The sequence below is a fragment of the Xenopus tropicalis genome, chromosome 1, assembly GCF_000004195.4.
Source record: "Xenopus tropicalis strain Nigerian chromosome 1, UCB_Xtro_10.0, whole genome shotgun sequence".
Classification (NCBI taxonomy): domain Eukaryota; kingdom Metazoa; phylum Chordata; class Amphibia; order Anura; family Pipidae; genus Xenopus; species Xenopus tropicalis.
The window spans coordinates 53,381,136-53,402,921 of record NC_030677.2 but is presented as its reverse complement, the minus strand read 5'-3'; the positions used below and the strand labels follow the sequence as shown (position 1 = coordinate 53,402,921).

At 39.0% G+C, this 21,786-nt stretch overlaps 1 protein-coding gene across 5 annotated transcripts in view; it reads left to right on the top strand.

Annotated features, from left to right (window-relative positions):
• Positions 1–1,951: 1,951 nt before the first annotated feature.
• gria2 (glutamate receptor, ionotropic, AMPA 2) overlaps positions 1,952–21,786 on the top strand; it is a 79,340-nt gene continuing 59,505 nt past the window's right edge. For 4 of the 5 annotated variants that reach the window (XR_004221074.1, XM_031896220.1, XM_031896223.1 and 1 more), the window contains exons 1-2: positions 1,952–2,757; positions 3,129–3,269. Coding sequence is in view for 4 of the 5 variants with exons in the window: in XM_031896220.1 (XP_031752080.1) it covers positions 2,670–2,757; positions 3,129–3,269 (229 nt within the window). In the remaining variant the exon portion in view is untranslated. 5 annotated transcript variants of the gene reach the window in all.

The following is a 21,786-nucleotide window of genomic DNA, read 5'->3' as shown; positions in this document are numbered from 1 at the left end:
ACAGGGAGGAGCAATGCTCCCTCTAAGCTGTGTGCTTGTATGCGTAAGCATAATTTAGTACTCATGCAAACAAACCCACACATTTTTTGTGTGTTCCATGTCACAATCCTATACCCAGAAGTCCCTTGAGAAATATATACCAGGTTCCCTTAGTGAACATGTGAATACAGGGTGATTTCTAATTATAGTGTGGTTGTTGCCATTAAAAAAAAACAGGGGCTCAGTGTAAATATTTTTGACTTGTCTTTGCTGCATGGCGTAAACCCTCAACAGTGTGTACATGAGATATTTTCTTGTCATTTTCTTAAAAAAGGCTCTAGAATTCTGTAAAAGTCTCTGAAGAAGGAGCAAAAGTTCAACAAACTATTGTTTTACTATTAAAGGTAAAAATATTTTCAAGGACTGTACAGCGCTGCCTACATAAGTAGCACTTTATAAATAAAGATATACATACATTATGCTTGTTGGGAGCTGCAACCTAGAAACCTCGGCTCTGGATCATTAAAGCAAAACACTACTTTTCCCCAGCTTTTCGACACCTCGTCTATGTATGATAATTGTCAGTGAGACTCAGTGAGTGCACACCCAGCCCCCATTCTTTGTTTTTGTGATCATCTTTGGAGGCATTAACCATATTTCTTTTCATATTTCTTCTAGGACTGAACAATAGACAGTGTTAAGTGTTGAAAATCGACATATTTTACAGTTGCTCCCACTGGAGAATAGTCCTGCATCTGTTTAAACTGATTCTTTGCAGTGCTGGGGTCCCAAATGCCATAGTTTTAGCCTTTAAATGACATTTTCATAGGAATCCTAAAAATAGAGAATATACTACTAGATATTGAAACAAAAAGAAATATATTACAACATAGCCAGAACTTAAAAGTATAAGTAACAATATTTTTTTCACAAGAGTTTGTCCTAAAACCATTGCAGACAATACATTCTGAATAAAGGAAATCAATATCCAGCCCTTTGTTTAATTCCTATTTGGAAATATGTAGCTTTAATGTTACAAAAGCTACAGTGCTAGTTAAGAGATCTGAAAGTGACAACCAGTCCTTGCAATCAAGCAGACTTCCTAGTTTCCATAGCAACATCCGATATCCTATGAAGATGTGTGGGAAGTATAAGAATTAGACAGTGAAGTCATTTAAAAAGACTTTTGGGCACTATTTGTCTTGTGCTATTGAGTTCAGGGTTGTGCAGTACAATGGCTAATATGTATTTGGCTATGGACATCCATGTAACCCTGCTTGAAATGACTGATGTGTCTGATGGCAAACTTGAATTTATTTAGAAAAAAACAGTAATACAGTGTATCACCTCATAATGAAACCTGCACTATAAATATTGATCAGGAGACAGTCACCAAGCATTTTGTGTCAGGGAGAGGAAATGTGATCTGAAAATAAACCACCTTCCCAAGCAGATATGTATTCCCCCTACTGAGGTGAGGATTCATTTGTAAGCGAATGCCTGTTACTTAGCTGTGAGTTCTTGTGGCTGAGGCTTTTTCTACATTGTTATTAAAGTCAATGACTTTCTATTAGTATTTAATGCAGTAGTAATTGCTAGGATCTTGGTGTAATAATATAAAGTAAGTGTGATGGTGGGCTTCCTATGGGAAGACAGGGGAAAACTCAGACCTAAACACTGTCAGGATTCCATTGATTCTATCTCTCAGTGTTGTCAGCAGCTGATCAGCCTGCCTGTCTGAATGGCAAAATTCCTCTGCACGCTTTAACTTCCAAAAATCCCATCCAAAAACGCCCGAGCAGTTTCCCACATAAGAATCATTAGGAAAGTGCACTTCCATTTTGGGTAAAAAAGGAAAAAAAAACATAAAAGCAGCCAATCAAATAAAACATTTTCAAGCCACGTAATTACTAGCAATTTAGAAAAACGCTAGCTGTTGGACCTGGATTTCTATAAAAGGAAGAATTATCCACATCCCATTTATTTCCCCTGCCTTTTCTTTGACAGGCACACAAGATCTTTGCCTGGCGAGAAGCTACCTGCGATGTTGAGGATATCTTTTCTTTTCTAGATAAGACTTGTTTTTTTTACTTTCTGCTTTTTTCTTTTCCCTTTTGAAATGCATTGCATTCCTGATCTGCATTCCTTGAATCTCATAGCCCCTGCAGGAAGAAACCTAGGGCTCTTGCAGTGAGGGGTGCGATGATTGAGGGGCGCTTTAGCGACTAGTTGGGTACAGTTGCAGCAGCAGCAGGGCAGCTATTGGCTAACCCAGCCCCGTTCGCTGTCCGTGGTGCTGAAGCGGAAGCTCCGTTGGTTCCAGTGGCAGCACACGGCGCAGTGAGCAGTGCTGGATAGTGGGCGCTGTGAGACTGTAGAGCTGCTGCTCCGGGAGGAGGGGAGGGGGGGGCACAGGATCTGCGCGTACCCTCCATCGCTCGCCCCCGTCTGCATCTGCCAGCCTCTCTGTATGAGTGTCTGAATGAACAATACTGAGGCACCAGGATCTCTCAGCGCTGCATCCGAGCATCCTTTGCACTCCAGCAGCCCGGATAGCCGCCAGCTTCTCTAGCCCATCGCACCCGTAAGCCCCATTTTTAGGGTGAGAAGTATGCAGCTGGTCTGATCCCATCGAAAGGAAGCGTTCATTCCAACCCAAGGTGTTTTCTGGATGATCTGTTTTCCTGGAAATGCAAAAGATTATGCCTATTTCTGTCTTCCTGGTTGCTGTTCTTTGGGGGCTGATTACTGGAGTCTATTCCAACAGCATACAGATAGGTAAGTGTCTCTGCTCCCCCCTAGCACAGCGCCTTCCTGACATATGTGGGGTTTAAAAGGAAAACCACATCATTACAAAGTGTAGCTTTGCGACACCAGACAGACGCATACAGTAATCGCAATGCAAGGTTTCATTGAACCTCCATATATGCTGCTGATAAGATACATGTTTTTGACAGAATATTGTCCCTGTGAAATAAAGAACATTAATACATTAACCTTAATGGCGCGATTAATGGGGACCCAGACTGAGGGATAGTGGAGGGGAAACCCAGTTTTTGCTACTGGACGCATAATACTGAATACTGCTCATGTGCACATACTTCCATACATTCGCTTACACTGCGTTCTTCTGTGCCATCTCTCTGCAGGAGGGTTGTTTCCAAGGGGTGCAGATCAGGAATACAGTGCATTTCGGGTAGGGATGCTTCTGTATTCCACTTCAGAGTTCAGGCTGACGCCCCATATCGATAATCTGGAGGTAGCTAACAGCTTCGCCGTCACCAATGCTTGTAAGTAAATGGATATTCATTTTATTCTTTACTGTTGGGAGTCTAAGCCAGTAATGTATTTAACAACTTACAGGACGCAATCAGCCAGTTGGGGCTGCAGCAGCTCAGGTTCTGCCACTGAATGGCTATAGTTATAATGCCATGATGGTGGTGCCAAGGCTGCCTTGGGCACTATTGCATTTCAGCACATGGCAGTGCCATAGTGTGTACCCCCACTGCCCGGTACCCATACCCTTTTCCATACCTGCATTAGAATTAAAAATGTTCTTTAACATAAAACCTAATATGCAGTCCGCATGCCGGTTTACCCATGAAGTTGTAAGGGGAGACACAAACGAAGTGGGAGCATCCAATAGAAATATGAACAGAGGCAGAATGAAGGATGATCAGCCATTTTACCCAATGCCATATCTCCATATTAGACTGCACAATCGAGCCACCCTCCCCCATTTACCAGCACACACACAAACCTATTTATTCACATGTAAATGAAAGGAATAATGTGCGCTGATCCGTTAGTGAATCTCCGCTATAGTGCAGCTATAGGCAGGCAGCTCTGGGCTGCTCGGTAAGGATTCTGCCGGCAAAGGGCAACTACAAAATCAGAATATGTGGCTGCTTATTGGAACCTACCAAAGGCACAGGCCACATAAACAGTCCTATTTATAGCTGCTTGTGGAAAGCTTGCCATTGATTTGCCTGGCCAGATAATCATATCGATTTCCAATCTCAAATGAATTTCCTAAGGCTGCAGAACATTTCATATAAACTTGCATGTGGCACCTTTAGGTTCTGATGATTGATGGCACAACTAATATAGTGCAGGGCACACAGTCATTACCATTACCCAGACTGGGCACAGTGTTCTGCCAGGATCTGCCTATAGACTGGGTGCCTGAACTGTTTAGATGAACAAGATTTTTCATTTCATTTGTACATAGTTTTCTTTAAAGCAACCAGAAAAAGGCTTTGCTGATGTGCATTAGTGCCAAAGGTTTTACAGATAGATGATATAATAGATTAGGGGGCACATTTCCTGCTCTGACACACAATATCAATGATATCAATGATATTTCTGTGCCCGGTTGATGTAGGAATGCTATCCATAGGCAGAGATTGGGGATCTGGAATCATTTGTATGTAATGATCGGGCAATGAGCAGGGCAGAAGTAGGCCAAGCGATATGACAGTGTGTCACGCCGCATTTCCCCATGGCACAATCAGGCCGAGCAGCTGGGGGCTCAGTGAGCTACACAGGGGTACGGGCCGGGTGTGCGGGGGGGTGAATGGGCGCCCGTACATTCCAACACTCGCCTGATCTCTGCCCCATTAGCCCATTCCTCCAGGTCCCCCGACTCTGCTGCAGGGATCACTGCACCACCACAGTATGACAAGGGGCTGCTGATTCATGCACTAAACTCCCAACCTCACTCATTTTCAACCAGCAGCGCAGCGGAACCAATGGGGGAGGGAGACGGGAAGGCTGATTAGATAAATTCTGACGGCGCTCCGGTTAATACATTCTCTAGCTTAAATACGTTCCTATACATGGGTTATTCTTGGACATTTTTGCATCCCAACATCCTATTTGTTAACTCTCTGAATGGTGTTTTTAAACTACCCATGGTGTCTGGGGAGCTGCTGGCTGGACTCTTTCTAATTTCCTAATCAGATGTGATTGTGTAATTGTGTTGCTTGTGTGTTGGAGATACCCTTGCTTCCATAGGGATTACGTGAGATAGCTAGTACAGTTTAATATCAGAAACCAGCCATTCCTGCTGATTGTTCTAGTGCGCAGCCGCAGTAAACCGGAAATGAAGGCAGATCAGCCATGACACTCGAGGGTCCCTGGTTACCCTTTTAGTGCAATCATGTAGATTTTCATCATGTCCCTTCTCTGCTTAATGGTTGTAGATTTCATTTTCCCTTCTCGACTGTATTTTAAGAGCTGTATTGCAGGATCATGCCTTAAAGTAATATCCTCCATTTATTCCATGTTATAATAAATACCATGCACATTTTATATCAAATAGAGAATGCCACTGTCTCATAGAGTATAGATAGACCCTTGATTTTAGATATATTAACTATACAATGAAATATACCTACTGTATTTGCTTTACTAAACAAAATGAATGTGGAATCAAAGTGTGAAACATGTTTCTTTAATACTGTTATGGGAAAGGCAAAAAGACTGTTGGATACAAATACAACACTTTTTAGTCCTAAGCCATATATGAAATGTTTTTAAGAGCTGATGGAATGGGAAAAACATTATCAAAACAGGAACAGCACCCACAGAATATTTTGGCTGGGGAGTTTACCGTTTATTCTACCAGTAAACTACCAACATTAACCATGTTTGTGGTTTCACTGGCAGAATAAATGGGGTAAGTTCCCAGCCCAAGTATCCTGTATGTGCAGCATCTCTATTTCCTATTCTGCATGCATTTTGGGACATCGCCATATGCCTATGAGGCCTAGCACTACAATATCATAATCACTAATCGCTGCCGCTGTAAACTGTTCTGGTGTAGCAGAAACCTCATCGAAGTACCATATAACTAAATTACTATTCATTTGCTGCTTCTTCAAGCATGTGTCCATTATACTCCATCAGCCTTTCTCGACAGTGTCCCATTAGTCCAATTTGTCCATTGTAGGGAACATTTATCTTAAATGCAATTGTTAGATTGATACAAAAGTGGTATATTAAGACCTTTTATTAATTACTTTTTTTACAAAGTATTTTGCTGCTAAAAAACAAAAAAAAAAAAATTTCAGAGCTGCCTAGGTTACTTTACCTACTAGAGTCTAAAGGGCACAGAGTTTGCACCATTTAAAGGAAAACTATACCCCCAAACAATTTAGGTATCTATAAAAATATATTCCATAAACAAGCTCATATGTAAAACCCTGCTTCATCTAAATAAACCATTTTCATAAAAATATACTTTTGTAGTAGAATATGCTGTTGGATAATCCTAAATAGCAAATTGTCATTTTAAGAATTAAGGGCCGCCTCCTGGGATCATAGAATTCACAGTGCACACAAACAAGCCAAGGCACACATACATGCTAGGCCCCATCAGCCACTACTTCCTGTTACAGTTAGAGCTGCATTATTTCTGGTCATATGATCTCTGGGGGAGCACACAGCCCATTTGGAGGGTCCTTTATTTGCTGTCGTTTGTTTCATTCGATATCCAAATCATTTTTGCTCAAATAGGATTCCATTCCATTCATGCTTTTCAGAATTGAGATTCATACGAAAAAACATCTTAAGTAACCCTACCAGTGATTAATCTTTTTTGCATTGCAACCATTGGGGAATAGGAGGGTAAGCAAGATTTGTGGACTATAAATCCAGTCCATAACAGTTATGTGGGATTGTTATTTCTTCCAGTCTTAGCAATATATTTAGCATTGTTAGTCATACTTTAATGTCTTACAGATGGCTTATTCTATTATATCTAATGTTCATATCATTACCCAATCTGTCCTAGCACCGCCTGGACTGTTTCAACTTTATAGGAAAATCATCATGAAACATATTTACTCACAAACAACTAGAGCATGAATACTTAGAGAGAACTGGCTGAACATTTATTTTCTTATATTTGATGTTTACCTATGTTTTTATTTAAACACATTTCTGTCTCTTTTTCTTGTCACCTTGCAACTCCTCCACCCTCACTTTAACATGCACATCCACTGCTTTTTTTCACCCCGACTTTTAATCCTGGCCTATTCTTCCAGAACACTGAAAATCCTGAAATCTTAGAAGATATCAACTGACCCCTCATAATTGTGTTGCCTTCTCTAAGTTCCTTCTTTGAACTCCAACAAACAAAACAGATACCCATTAGGATGGATGCATTATTGATCTGTCATTCACCAAAATTCATCCCTCTTTAGGATCATGACTTTGGCACCTTTTTATTTTATACTCTCCATCATCTATTTTACCCACTGTCTTGGTTCAGAATAGTTGCACTATTAATCTGTGAGCTTTTGCTGCTGCTGTCAGTTCTATTCCTACCTTTCCCTAGTCTATTACTTCAATACATAAAACCACTTTCGGTCCTCTAACAGGCTCCTTCTCAAGGAGGCTCCTATAATGGTAGAAAATTCAGAAAATAATGTTGATTCTAGGTATTGGAGTTGGTAAAAGGTTGCTAGAGTAGAAATGCTCTGTGCCAAAGCTGGAGAAGAGGTTGCATTTGTCCTTGTTCTCCATACGCCCTGGAGTAGAAGCTATGATAATGGAGCCATAGAGGGCAAATCCTGCCAGGCTTAACTTTGACTTTACTATACTGTATGACATTATCTTACCAATATAATCAGTACAACCCTACAGTGTGTGATTTTAGAGGATGTTGGGCTGCTTTATACCAGTGAGAGAGGTATCTGCACTTATGATTCCTGTACCATGAGATCAGTTCTGAGGATTATTTATCCCAATCTGCCCTCCACTTATACTGTATATATGGAGGAATGTAACATGTACTTTGTATAATCTGCAGTCACATTATTTTAAACGGGTAGTTCGCCTTTAAGTTAAGTTTTAGTATGATGTAGACATTGATATTTTGAGATAATTTACAATTGGTTTTAATTTTTTTATGGTTTTTCAGTTATTTATCTTTTTATTCTACAACTCTTGGATTTAGTATTTCAGCAGCTATCTGGTTGCTATGGTCTTATTCAGTGTTTTTCAACCTCTTTTGGGCAAAGGCACACTTGTTTAATGAAAAAAATCACGAGGCACACCACCATTAGAAAATGTTAAAAAATTTAACTCTGTGCCCAGCAGCAGTGCCCCCCTAGTACACTGGTGCCCAGCAGCAGTGCCCCCCTAGTACATTGGTGCCAAGAGCAGTGCCCCCCTAGTACATTGGTGCCCAGCAGCAGTGCCCCCCTAGTACATTGGTGCCAAGAGCAGTGCCCCCCTAGTACACTGGTGCCCAGCAGCAGTGCCCCCCTAGTACATTGGTGCCAAGAGCAGTGCCCCCCTAGTACATTGGTGCCCAGCAGCAGTGCCCCCCTAGTACATTGGTGCCCAGCAGCAGTGCCCCCCTAGTACATTGGTGCCCAGCAGCAGTGCCCCCCAGTACATTGGTGCCAAGAGCCAGCCCCCCTAGTACATTGGTGCCCAGCAGCAGTGCCCCCATAAGTCAGTGTGCCCCGTGGCCCCCCCTAATACATTGGTGCCCAGCAGCATTTTACTCTTCGGCGGCTTCAGCAGCATCTTCCCCTCACGCGCGCCGCCTCTGCACTTTTGCCTACACGCGACCGCACACAGGCCCTTTTATAACGTGGTGCCCCGTGCGTACTGACGTCACCCGTACACACGGGGCGCAACCAATGACAGGGCCCGGATTTTTTTTTTAAAGTAAAAATTGCGGCCCTGCCTACGGCACACCAGGCAACATCTCGCGGCACACTAGTGTGCCGCGGAACAGTGGTTGAAAAACGCTGGTCTTATTTACTGTAGCAACCAGGCAGTGGTTTAAACAAGAGACTGAAATATGAACAGAGAAGGGCCCAAATGGAGACAAAAACACGAAGCAAACAAACAGAAATCTTTACAGAGCAAAAGTTCCTGACTGCCGGGGTCAGTGACTCCCACTTGAAATAAATAATAAAAACCAATATCTGTACAGGTATGGGACCTGTTATCCATAATGCTTGGGACCTGGGGTTTTCCGGTAAGGGATCTTTCTGTGATTTGAAATTCCACACATTAAGTCTATTAAAAAATCATTTTAACATTATTAAATCCAGTAGGTTTGTTTTGCCACCAAAATGGATTCATGCAGTTTTAATTGTACAATGTATTGTTTTATTATAACAGAGAAAAAGGAAATTGTTTTTTAAGAATTTTTAGAATTATTTGCTGATAATGGAGTCTAGGGAGATGGACTTCCCGTAATTTTGAACTTTCTGGATAATTGGTTTCCAGATAACCAATCCCATACCTGTATTTACTGAATACTTGTAGGATGTTTTCTTATTATAGTTGCTTTTGATTTTCAATGTGACTCAAAATGTGTTTCCAATTTTTAATTCCAAGTTAAATATAATTTCATGTTGATCCATGTTACATTAGGAACAGCCTTCTCTTATGCAGAAAACTTATGGATAATAATAAGAAAGTGACAATTTAACCTTGCAAAGTTTATCTTATTTGTCTATAATATTATTAATGTCACATAAATCTAACAGCTTGAATTCAGTGGGAATACAGATTTTACATTTTAAATTCATAATGATAGTATTTAGAGTATTTAAATTCAAAGCAGGGACATTTTGATTTTAAAGCCAGTGTCCCCAGACCAGACGTCCCAGTACTTTACAAGGATGTCTCTGCGCCAAGGACATTCTTTGGATCATTCTCATTTCCCCCCACTACCTCCTGTCCCTGATTTGTTATAGAAGAGAAATGGAAACCTTATTTTAAATTCAGAGCAATACATTTACATTCTCTATTTAGAGTGAGACATTTAGTTTTAGTTGGAATCACAAATTAAGCTGTAAAGCTTTATGGTTTATATGCCAGAGATAATGATAGACACTTTTTTTTAATAAAAAAAGATGTTAAACTAATGTTTGCCCCTTGTGTTAATGTGTGTTTTTCACTTGTTTTATTAAATATTCCTATAAAATACATTATTCATTTTTAAATATACACATCATAGGCGCAACTGTATTGCTTTTAGTCCTTTACTGCTCAGTATGAAGGATATACTTGTCCCAGAGTAAGTTCTTACTTACTGCTTGTCATCAGTGGCCAGTTCTTCCCAATGGGCCAATCTCTGCATTGTAACATCTGGCCATTGAGAGTGACCAAAAAGGCCCAACCTCTGCTTGGAGATGGACATAGGAACTGGGCCTGGTGCTACATTCCCTAAGCCAAAAATACTTAGTGGAAAATGAGCGTTCCTCCTCTGTGTTTTTACATTTATATTATGTCTAAAAACCCTTAGCCAATGACCTATTATTCAGAAAGCTCAGAATTACAGGAAAGCCATCACCTGTAGAGTCCATGTAGAATCATTTTTAAAAATTATTTCCTTCTTCTCTTTAACAATAAAACAGTAGCTTGTACTTGATGGCTACTAAGCTGCATGAATCCATATTGGGTTTACTAAATGTTTAAATGATTTTTAGCAGACAAGGAAAGGTACATTTTAAGCAAACTGCTTTATAAAGGGCCTTGTACAATTCATATGTAAAACTTACTGCATGGTCATTTTCATGCTGTATATCATGAGTCCCTGCATCCTATGCATGTCTCCTTTAGTGCTGGGTGATGGCACTGTACATTCACTATTACATTCTTCAGATGGCCCCAGGCAAGGGCATGCAATTTTGCATTATCCCAAAGCTTGTGGATGCCTTGTCCATTCGAGTTTCTTATGGTAAGGATCACATGGGATACCTGCACATTATCTGTAAGTATCCTGTACCCTTCCAATGTTCTTCAGCTCCCTGAAATGTGTGATATGGGCTAGAAAAGCAAATGAACCATATGCAGAATGCATGGCACACAGATCGAAGTGACAAGGACAGAAAGCAAAATGGTGGCCATGTTTCTATACATTGGTACTCTGTATCTATGTAACTATATATGTGTGTGTCTTCATAGAACAACTATTTAGTGGTCAAAAATGCTGTTGGCATTTATAGCTCCTGTGTGTAAGTATAACTGTCCAGAAACTAGTTGTGCCCCTTTATGAATATATGATAGGATAATACACTCTCCCTGTGAATTATAAGGATATTACAAGTCAACAAAGAATTCAATGATCATGTTAATGTGCAACATTGCAGGCTGAATACCTATTATCTTTAGATTTTGTAGCAGGGGTGGATTATTTCTTATTCTGTTTCGTGAATTCTATTACTGTCTTTGGTCCTTGGTTTATTTTTTTTATCAGTGTTGATTTTTGAATTAGCTATTTTATTTATATTTTACATTGCCTGTCACTAGCTGACTGTCTGGGGGGGGGGGGGGGGGATGCTATTTAATGTTACTTATTTGTCCCTCTCTGTCATTAGAGATTAATAATAAACTGAATATTATTATTATATATTACAAGACAATATTTTTAACTATGTTGATAATATTGTGAAGGTGGCTATAACTACACAACAGAGCAATAAAAGGACAACTGTTTCCAAAATATTAACAAAAAGAAGTCAGAGAAGTCTTTACAAGTAAATTTACAATAATTGCTTCTCTGCAAATATAGAAATAGCTATTCCAATAAGTACATATTGTACTGTTAGGTTCATAAAGACATTACATTATATTGTTAGTCCCCTGCATTTTTGCAGTGATGGCAATTGGCTTATTATTAAGGCTTTCCTAATGGGTTGCATCAGCAGTCCACGCCACCAGTAAACAGTGTTAATGACAGATGACTTGTGAAGAACAAAGAGGCACTTCTACCAGCACTTACATGACCTTCTTTTAATAAAGTGTGAGAACAGAATGGACTTGCAAAGATGTTTAACCTAGCTATATGTCTTGTTGCCGATCACATTAAAGGAACAGTAACAGTAAAAATGAAAGTGTTTTAAAGTAATTAAAATATAATATTCTGTCGCCTTGCACTGGTAAAGCTGGTGTGTTTGCTTCAGAAGCACTAATATAAATAAGTTGCTGTGTAGCCATGGGAGCAGCCATTCAAGCTGGAGAAAAGGCACAGGTTACATAGCAGGTAACAGATTTTATCTGATATCTGCTAAGTAACCCATGTCTTTTCTTGCACCCGTGCAGGGCAACAGTACATTATATTGAAATTACCTTTATACACTTGTAAAGGTAATTTTTCCCTTGGCCCACATGCATCCAGTAGCATTAGATACTGTTTTTAATATATGTGCATACATTCTGGCTGATATTATTATTTATTATAATGTATGCTTTGCTTTTATCTAGTATAGAAGAATATCAAGAATAGTTTCCCTGCTAAAATAACACAAGTCACAAAGTTTCTACTAGCTTTTGGTTGCTATGGGATAGCAGCCCTGGTGCAAACATTTTGCAAATGTAATTACACCACAACAGAATCTTTTTTTAGATTGGATCTTTTTTGTTGTTTTATGAAAAACAAAAAAAAAGCGATAATATAAAAACAAAAAAAACAAGTGAGAGAGAGGAGAGGTTTGGAAAGAAAAGGAGAGAGGAAGGAGAAATAGTAAGTAAATCAGCATAAGGATAAGCTTGCCTGCAGTTTAGGCAAGTTCATTCCATCTTCAATTCCAAAAGTGCCTGAGGATGGTGACCAGTAGGGACTTACTAAGATTTTCTGATACTGAGCTTCATGCGTATTGCTTTTTCTAACAACCACATTAAGAAACCAGAAAGCTGCTAGGCAACGACAGTCATTTAGGCTTCAGTGAACAGATTCACAAAACTTTTAGCCCCTCAGGAGAAAGAAAACTGTCAATTATAGCTGCCTTGTGCTTTATATCACCAAACTTTAAAACTCTGTGCAAATGTTTCTGTGATGTTTTAACTCGGGTTCATAAACAACATTTTTTTTAACCAGCTCATGAATCCCAATGCAGGCAAATCTTTGCAAACCAAATAGAAAGAGAACATCTGGTATATAAATGTAAAATGCTCACAGAGCTTACAACCTCACCCCACCTTAGCGCTCTACTTTTTTTGGAATACCCAATCAAGTAATAGTGTTAGTATATCAGAAGTGCAACTTGAATTCAGTAATAGGTTCAACCGCAAACAGTGAACTATATCTGCAGTACAGCCACTAAATTGAATGGTGTATATTGGATTAAATGCAATATTAAATGCTGAAGGATGTTTCCCAGTTATGATAGCTCTTTATTTGTACAGGAAAGTAGCTGCTGCAGCCAGAAGGTAATACCTAATTTGGAGGCCAATACAGTATGTTACACTGTGACATTAGTGCAAATTCACAGCAATAGCCTGGGTACAAAACAGTTGTGGTTATGAGTCTGTATGAGAAAAGCAAGACAGGCTTGGCAGCCACATGGTGTTGGATAGTTGCTTAATGTGATGTAGGTTTTTGTTAGAAACAACCAACAACTGCATGTTTGCTGACTCTTCTAGACTTAATTGTCCATACACATTACAATTATGATTTATCCCATGAGCACTGGTCGCAGGTCCCTACACTCCACTAAAGTTTAGAGCTAAATTTTTGGATATGCAGGTAGAAACAAAAGAATTCTAGCCCTATCTGGTGATTCAGCACTAAACGTTTGCCAGTACATGACCCATAATTTAAACATTATCCATAATTAAATATTCCTTATCAATTCAGTATGAAAATAGTCATAGTAGGATGTATGCTCACTATAACATTTACAGATAAATGGTTGTTTTTGTGAATTTTATCCACCAGCTACTCTCTGCCAATAAGTGTAATAAAAACTCTGTGCAACAAAGTAGGTTTTGGCTAAGATGGCCTATAAGTAAAGGAAAGGAAAATTCATGCATAAACAAAGGAAAGGTAGTTGCTGTGGGTACAAATGTGAGCTAGGCAAAGCTACCCATCAATGACAGCAAAAGGGGTAGAAAAGTGTACAGTGACCCACATAAGCAGGACAACAGACAAAGGATAGGACAGCAAGAGGGAAACTAGTGGGCAATCTGTAGCATACTGTAGTAGAGGGAGGATAGTTGTGGTTTTGGGTGGTGGTGAGGGGCAGCACAGGCAAAATAGAAATGGAAAGATATGCAATGTATCTTAGAATATTGTTCCTTGACTGTAGTTTATAGTTCTTTCCTTTTTATTATTGCTTAAGGAAAATTTGCCTTGTTTAACTTGTCCTTGCTTATCTTCTATTTTTAAATCACCTGAGCCGATGTTTGCTAAACCTCAGAACTCCAATTCAAACCAATCAAATGACATAGTTAAATGGTGTAGAACATGAACTGTAGCTTCTGAATGAAATCTATGACCGCGGTTATGAATTCAAATATATTTAATCCACCACGAGGAATGCCATTTGACAGCTAGGTAAATTATTATTGGAGAAGACTGCTTGAAAAGACTTTAGGCAAAGCTTTGATAGCTGCACCATTGTAGTTTTATCTGTACAGAACATGGCTAGTTAGTTGCATTAGGAAAATCTGAAATTTCACTATTTCTTGTTGACATGAATAATTTGTCCAGAATGCACTAAAGATATGTAATATTGAGGTCCATACTTTAAAAAAATTGTTTTGTGTGTTGTGTGCTACCCCCCACAGATGAACAAGCATCATGGCTCTAACTCAGAATATAAGTGGGGGTGAAGAGCACAGATTCATGACATCTAACTTTTTGTTTATTTAATTAGTGGTTAAACAAAATATTTGAAGGAATGGTAAAAGAAGTGTAGGGACCCATAGGGTTAAATGGCCCCTATGGCTTTAAATCCCTACAGGTTCAGTTCCATTAGTTACTGGGCAGAAGGGAATGTATCTAAGTGAGTTCATTAACATGTGAGCTATTGGTTAGAAGGTATGGTGACCACATTCTGCCTCACTTTGGTATAGTGCTGGGAGAGGAGTGGCACCTTCCTGTTTGCTTCCACCTGAGGAACAGAGTGGATGGTTGCTGTGAGCTAAGGCCATGGGCCCAGGCCCAGTGAAGTCAGGGAACAGGGCCCCGTGAATGAGGCTTTCGATAGTGGTAGGTGTAGCTCCCTTTATAGTACCACTCTAGGGATGTTAGGGTTGAGCTAGAAAGAGCAGTTCTGAGCTCCTACATAGGACTGGCAGTTTGAGAGGTATCTCTCCCAGGCCATATTGCCTGTAGTGTAGGGATCCAAGTGAATAGGGAATCAGGATAGTGATTCCCTGATGGGATCCACTACGGGGTGTGTCGCAGAGGTGAAGTGAGATTCCTGCCAGTCTGTCCGCAGGGGAGTGTCAGCCTGTATTACACTCTGTATGTGTTGCCTGTACCACTGGCCTCTTAAGCTGTATTGTGAGTAACCCTGTGGATGTTTAATAAACACTAATTATTTTGTTATTTGCACCCTCTGTTTTCATTTTTCTGCATAGCAGCAAGAGAGGTGTAGCTGCACAACACCCTCACCTTCCTCTTCCACTTAGCAAAGGCCCATTCTGGGTAAGAGAGTACATTGTAACCCATGTTCTACTGGTACTAGTACGGGAAGGCAGCTATTAAGCTGAAATAGAGGTTACAGGAGGTAAAAAAAAAGTGGTGGAGAAGAAAAATCAAGAAGGGAGTTGCTAATGTATATGAATGTGTTTATGGGCATGAGGCAAAACTGATGGCACTAAGTCTATATAGAGTGCCAGAATGCATTATCAGGTCCATAGCAGTTGTGTCCAAAGTGCCTTGAGCCCTGCACCAAAATGCCAGCTAGGAATAGTAATGCAAGTGAGACACTATGCTAGACTAGGCCCAGCATGCAGAAAAGGGTGCCCTGCACTTTATACATGGCCAGGGGTACAATACAGGGCTCACTTTACACATCACACTCATGCAACATCACACCTACATTCACTGGTGCAAAGTTTGGCTGAGTATGCAATTTGCTGTATTTCTTTGTAAAAAAATGCTGCATTGTGGAAAAATCACAATTTATACCTATTCTGTTCACTTTGCCTTTTATTTGGTAGATGATAACCTGTTTGTATTTATATACATTAAACAAATATTTGCTAATACTCAGTATCCCTTTATTTTTATTATTATGTAATAACTCTAAATGGTATTTATTTATTCATGCAGAGAAGCTATAGATTCCCAGCATAAAACACATTTATTGGTATGAGACTTACTGCAAATCCAAAAAAGATCTGTCATAATTACAGTGCTATTTACAACATAGATATTGTTTTGTTTATCACTAAAATTATATGGAAACAATAAAAAGGATTTCAGTAGTTAGCAACAGATTTTGCAGCAATACAAATTAATTATAGTCCAATAAAATCTTAAACCTAATTGCTACAATATTTCTTTATTATGCATGTACGTATGCTGTCATTCCTGCACAATTTCTAGAATGTAGTATGAAATACAGTTCTTTTTTACATTTTGGAAGACACAATTAGAATGCTAAACAAATCTTACATTATGTCTCTTTTGTATATAGGGTTACCAATCCCATCTGCAAGCTTTTTACCATTAGTTTACAGTAATGAACACAGAAGGACCACAAGCCTTCAAGTGTATTAGCCATTCATGCATGTCACCTTTATATAGCACAAAGACTGTATAACATATTCTGTTACACAAGACTCTATAGGAGCTTTGCATCCAATTTAGTATTTTCCCCCCAAAATGTAAAGAATGTGCCCACTTTAACAGCTGTAAAACAAAAGAACCTCTGCGTGGGGGATATATAATTTGCAATACAACAGTGTATTCTTTGCAGAGGACAGAAGCATTGTCTGTACAAGGATATGAAAGGCATGGCACACTAGTGAATGAGTACAAGAAACAAGGCAACAAACAGTAATGAACTGGAGCATATGGTCAGAGATTCTGCCTGTGACAGCTGACTCTCTATAGGAACAGATGAGGTACCATTTCTGCTAGTGCTTTAGAACTGAACTGGTTTGGTGTCAGTATAGATGGTTTTGGATTGGATGGGCATGATCCTAATCTGAGTTTTAGCATTAACAAATGCTAATACCTGTACTGTTAATTTTGTCTCATTTTGTCTGAAATTATTTTGCAGCATTCTTTGAAAACCATAAATATCATATTACCAAACCAGTTTTATATATATATCTTTGGAGTGTGGTGCTGTCGTGTGAACTCTTTTATATATATATTTATATATAAAAGAGTCCACACGACAGCACCACACTCCAAAGATTGCTACCATGTAGCTGCCCCTGTGCACGGAATACCATATAGATACTGAATCAAACACAATATATATATATAAATATATATATATATATATATACAGAGAGACAGTCAATAAGCTGCACACCATAAGTATTGGATGCTACCTGGGTGCCAGTGCAGTGTTGTAAATTCTTACATAGAGAAGCAATGACGGCACTCACAGGAATTTCCACACCGGAGACATCAAATGAAATAAAAAAGTGAGGTTTTTATTCAGTCCAAAACTGAACCTCTCTGGTGTGGAAATTCCTGTGAGTGCCGTAATTTCTTCTCTCTCTCTCTTTATATATAAAATCATTCAAATGTGCCTGTACTCTGTCATGGGTGCTTTGTCAACTTACGTTATAAAGGACCAGCACTCCATTTGCTTTTTATTTAGCATAGGTTTGTTTTGTTTATGGCCTACTTAATAGACTTAATAAACTAATAGAGAGCTAATGCAGGCTGGAGACTCTCCTTTGTTCCCATGCATTTATTTTTTTTTTGTAACTTACAATTTTAATTAAGAAATTTGGGGGGTACAGAAAGGAAGAGGGGGGGGGGGGTTAGCAATTTCACTTCCACAAGTGGACAGAGCATAGTAAAACATGTTGTATCCTTGATTATACAGTTGCCGTCTGTTACAGTCATGTATTGGAGTGAAAGGGAAAGGAGAAAAAGAGAAAGAGGACTGTTCCCATGCATTTAAATCTCTTGTTCGTTTTATCTGCAACTTTGTTGGTGTTGAGAATATTTTAAAAACCTCAATTTTTAGATTAATGTTCCTGTGCAAATCATTCTTTGCTTTCCAACCTGCAGTTTGGTCACTCATTGTGAAACATTGGTATTCGTGCTTTGCTTTAGCATAATCCCATGTTCTAAAATGTAGATTGCTGTGCAGTGCTGTGCCCTTCTACTCATTAAAAGTGTCTTATTCTGCATTTTCTGTTTACACTGAGAAAGGTCAGTCTCATTTTTATGTGAACAACTGCATTACTAAAGCACAGCTATCATGGAAACCCAGAAAAGCAATGAACTCTGTCATGTGAGAAGTCATAGATTCTATTAAATAAAGGAATTTAATGAACACAAAGAGTTCATTGCTGCGGTTTATATGGTGGGGTGATTTTTTTGTAGGATATATTTTAAAGAAATGACAAAATATGATGAAGAGCAAGTTCTTGTTTTGCTGTAAGATTCTATATTGAACACTGTGTCTTACCTTCGGCATATGTGACATTTGGTAGAAGAAAACAAAGAAGAGCATTCATTTCCAGCAGAATCCAGATGTATGTGCTTGGAATGATAAGTGACTCCTCACATAATACATGAGGCACTTTAGCATGCAGGAATTGCTTTGGTCACATCCTGTCAAGATTTTCTCCCTGTTATATATTAGATACACAGCTTTCTCATTTACACCATCACTCACAATAGACATGTTTAAAACACATAGGGTTTTAATACAAGGCAGATCTGTACATGTTCATAAGCTTAGACATTTAAATCGTAACAACCATGGAGTTGTTATTCTTGGGTCACTGGTTAGGTTTACAGGTTTCAAGGTTGTGATGCCAGTAGGTATTGTAAATGAAAATAACAGAGAAATAGGAATACAGATATTTCTTTCATATTGTTAAAAGAAAACAATAGATAAAATCTTAGTCACTCACCCCACCCCCCCTTATGGTGCTGATATGTTAGCAAAAAACTGCACTGGTCTAGGGTACTTCCAAGCAAGCACCACAGAGCGATTCTCTTATTCAGGTGCACATGTACAGTAGAGTGAAAAGCTGGACTAAACCCAAAATATGAAAATGGCTAAAAATGCCTGAACTTACTGCACCAGCCTAAAGTTTCAGCAACTCTATAGCAGCAATGATCCAGGACTTTACAGTTGTGACTGGAGCTCCTCATCTGGAAAGTGTCTGTGACATACACATGCTCAGTGGGCTCTGAGCGGCTATTGAGAAGCTAAGCTTAGGGGCTGTCGCTAATTATCAAGCAGAAAATGAGGTTTGCCTGTAATATATACTGATGTTACAGAGCTGATTATTACATTCTGGTGCTAATTGCACTTGTCAAAGAGCTGCTGTATAATGTGAATCTGAATATTTATGCCATATATCGTGAAATTTATATTTTGTATATACAATATAGTGTACATCAGTCCCTAAGCTCAGTAAGTGACAGCAGCACAGAGCATGTGCAGCGAATCAGCAGAAAAGAAGATGGGGAGCTACTGGGGCATCTTTGGAGGCACAGATCTTCCCTGCTAAAGGGTTGTGGTTGCCTTGGCCTAGTACACAACCCCAAAACATAATGTAGAGCATTTCTAGGCCACATGACCAGAAATAATGCAGCTCTAACGGTAACAGGAAGAAGTGTGGGAGTAAAAGACAGAACTTTGTCCATTAATTTGCTCATGTGACCTAGCATGTATGTGTGCCCTTGGCTTGTTTGTGCGCACCATGAATTGTATGATCCCAGGAGGTGGCCCTTAATTCTTAAAATGGCAAGTTTCTATTTAGGAGTACCCAATAGCACATACTAGTAAAAAATATATATTTTTGTAATTATGGTTAATTTAGATTAAGCAGGGTTTTACATATGAGCTAGCTTATGTGATACTGTATATTTTTATAGAGACCTACATTTTTGGGGCGTATAGTTTTTCTTTAAGTTCAGTAGGAGATGCTGCACTTTGGCCATTCACATATGGTGATGCATAGCAGCCCAGTGATTTGCGCCACAATAGACAAGCCTTGCAGTGCCACCCTTTGTTAGCTGTTACTCTAATGGTCATTTTTGTAGATGCTCCAATTTATTTCCAAGATAAATTCTTATTCTGCTATTAGCTGCCAGTACAACATTGCTGTCCGTTTGCCAAGCTTAGTTGCAGTTAGTTCTGTGGGGGTTAATATCAAAACGATTTATGTCAATAATAGGACTGCTCTACATTAATCACTATATTGCTCATGATAAAATAAATGCTCTAATTATTCTATAAGTATTCTATGGTCCTCGTAAGATATTGTGATTTTTGCATGGGCAGAAGAGACTCAGACTGCCTTTTCTTGTGGTTAAATCTGATGTAGAGGAATGTAGAGGCTGCTGGCACGCGGCTGCCTGATGGTACTCAGCCAAATGGAACCATGGAGCGCTTCCTGGGATTTAACACCTGCAAACAGCATTAATCTGATCAGATATTGCCCTGCTGTGCGTTTCGTGCAACATTATCACTCTCTTCCTAAATGGAATCTGCTGATTTGAGAAATGTAGAAATGAAAATGTTCCATTTCTTTATGGCTCTCATCTGCCAAATGACTCTGAGGGGTGTAGAGGAAACCCTGTGGGAATCCGGCTGGCAAGGAAACCTCAGCCTAATTTGTCATTTTCCCAGAATACTAATGGGCTGCCCAAAGTCACTAAGCTACTTCAGCTCATAGGACGCAGTTTGAAAAACTAGAATGTAATGACCTAATTATATTAAATGTGCTCTACATGCAGGTTGGGTTAGGGAGAAGCAGAGGAAGCATTAAAAATAGGAAATCATAATAGAGAGTTATTAAAAAAAAATCTGGCAAGTCATTGTAAATATGCTGCTTAAAACTTAATAACCTACGTGATGACAGGAGTTTTAAGCAATATACATTTTAACCATTTATTGCCCTTGTTGTAATTTATGAACTCTCATCCTAACGTAAAGTGTATCTGTTTACCAGGAATGGGTTACTGGAGGCCCTCCAAATGTTGTGTTACCTATTCTTGATTCCACGGAGTTCCATGGCCTGTATAAAAGCCTTTTGCCCCTTTATATGGTTGTGGAACTCCTCAGTGACTTATAATATGCTTATATTTTACAATAGAGCGTACATTATTTACTGTATATAGTACTTGAGGTTCATTAACAGGACATTCGGGTGCAACCTTACTTATTGCTTAGAGTAAATGAGCCCTATCTTAATATTTTCATTATAGATGGCAGAATTGTGCAAGTACGCCCTCCTTTCCTTGTTCATCCAGAGGATTGTGGGAGCTGTAGTTCTTCATATTTAATGTCATGTGCTGAATGTTAAATGGCTCTGGGTAACTCAAAATCTTTTGAAAGTAACATAAATAGGATATTGATCTTTACTTTAAGTAACACTTCCACACCTATTTGTCTACTTGCTGTAGCATTTCTACGGAGACCAAAAACATATTTTTAATAGTGAAAGAAAATTAAACTCTACTTTTCAATTTATGTTAATTACACATTTTTGCTATTAAAACCATTATCTTTCTCTGCACTTTTGGCTGCGACTTCTGAAACAATGTAGCAAGCCGGCTGATTAAAGCTGGTTAGAAAAGGAGAATTAGAGGAGAACTGACTCCTGTTATTGTTTTAAGAGTCAGACCCAGAGATTAAAAAGGGTGATTACATGATGCAATTACATTAACAATAGCTTTATAACCCAGTGAAAATATGAAGTGTGTATTGGGATGTTGCTTAGAATTAAAAAATCAGTTTTTGGCTTTAAGGCCCATTTAACATTAAAAAACTAAAACATGGCTCCCATAGAGCTGATTCTCATCCTTCAGTTTCTGTACCAAGGCTTTACCCTGACTTGAAAACCAGCTGAAACCAGAACAAATCAGTGGCAACCTATATTTTC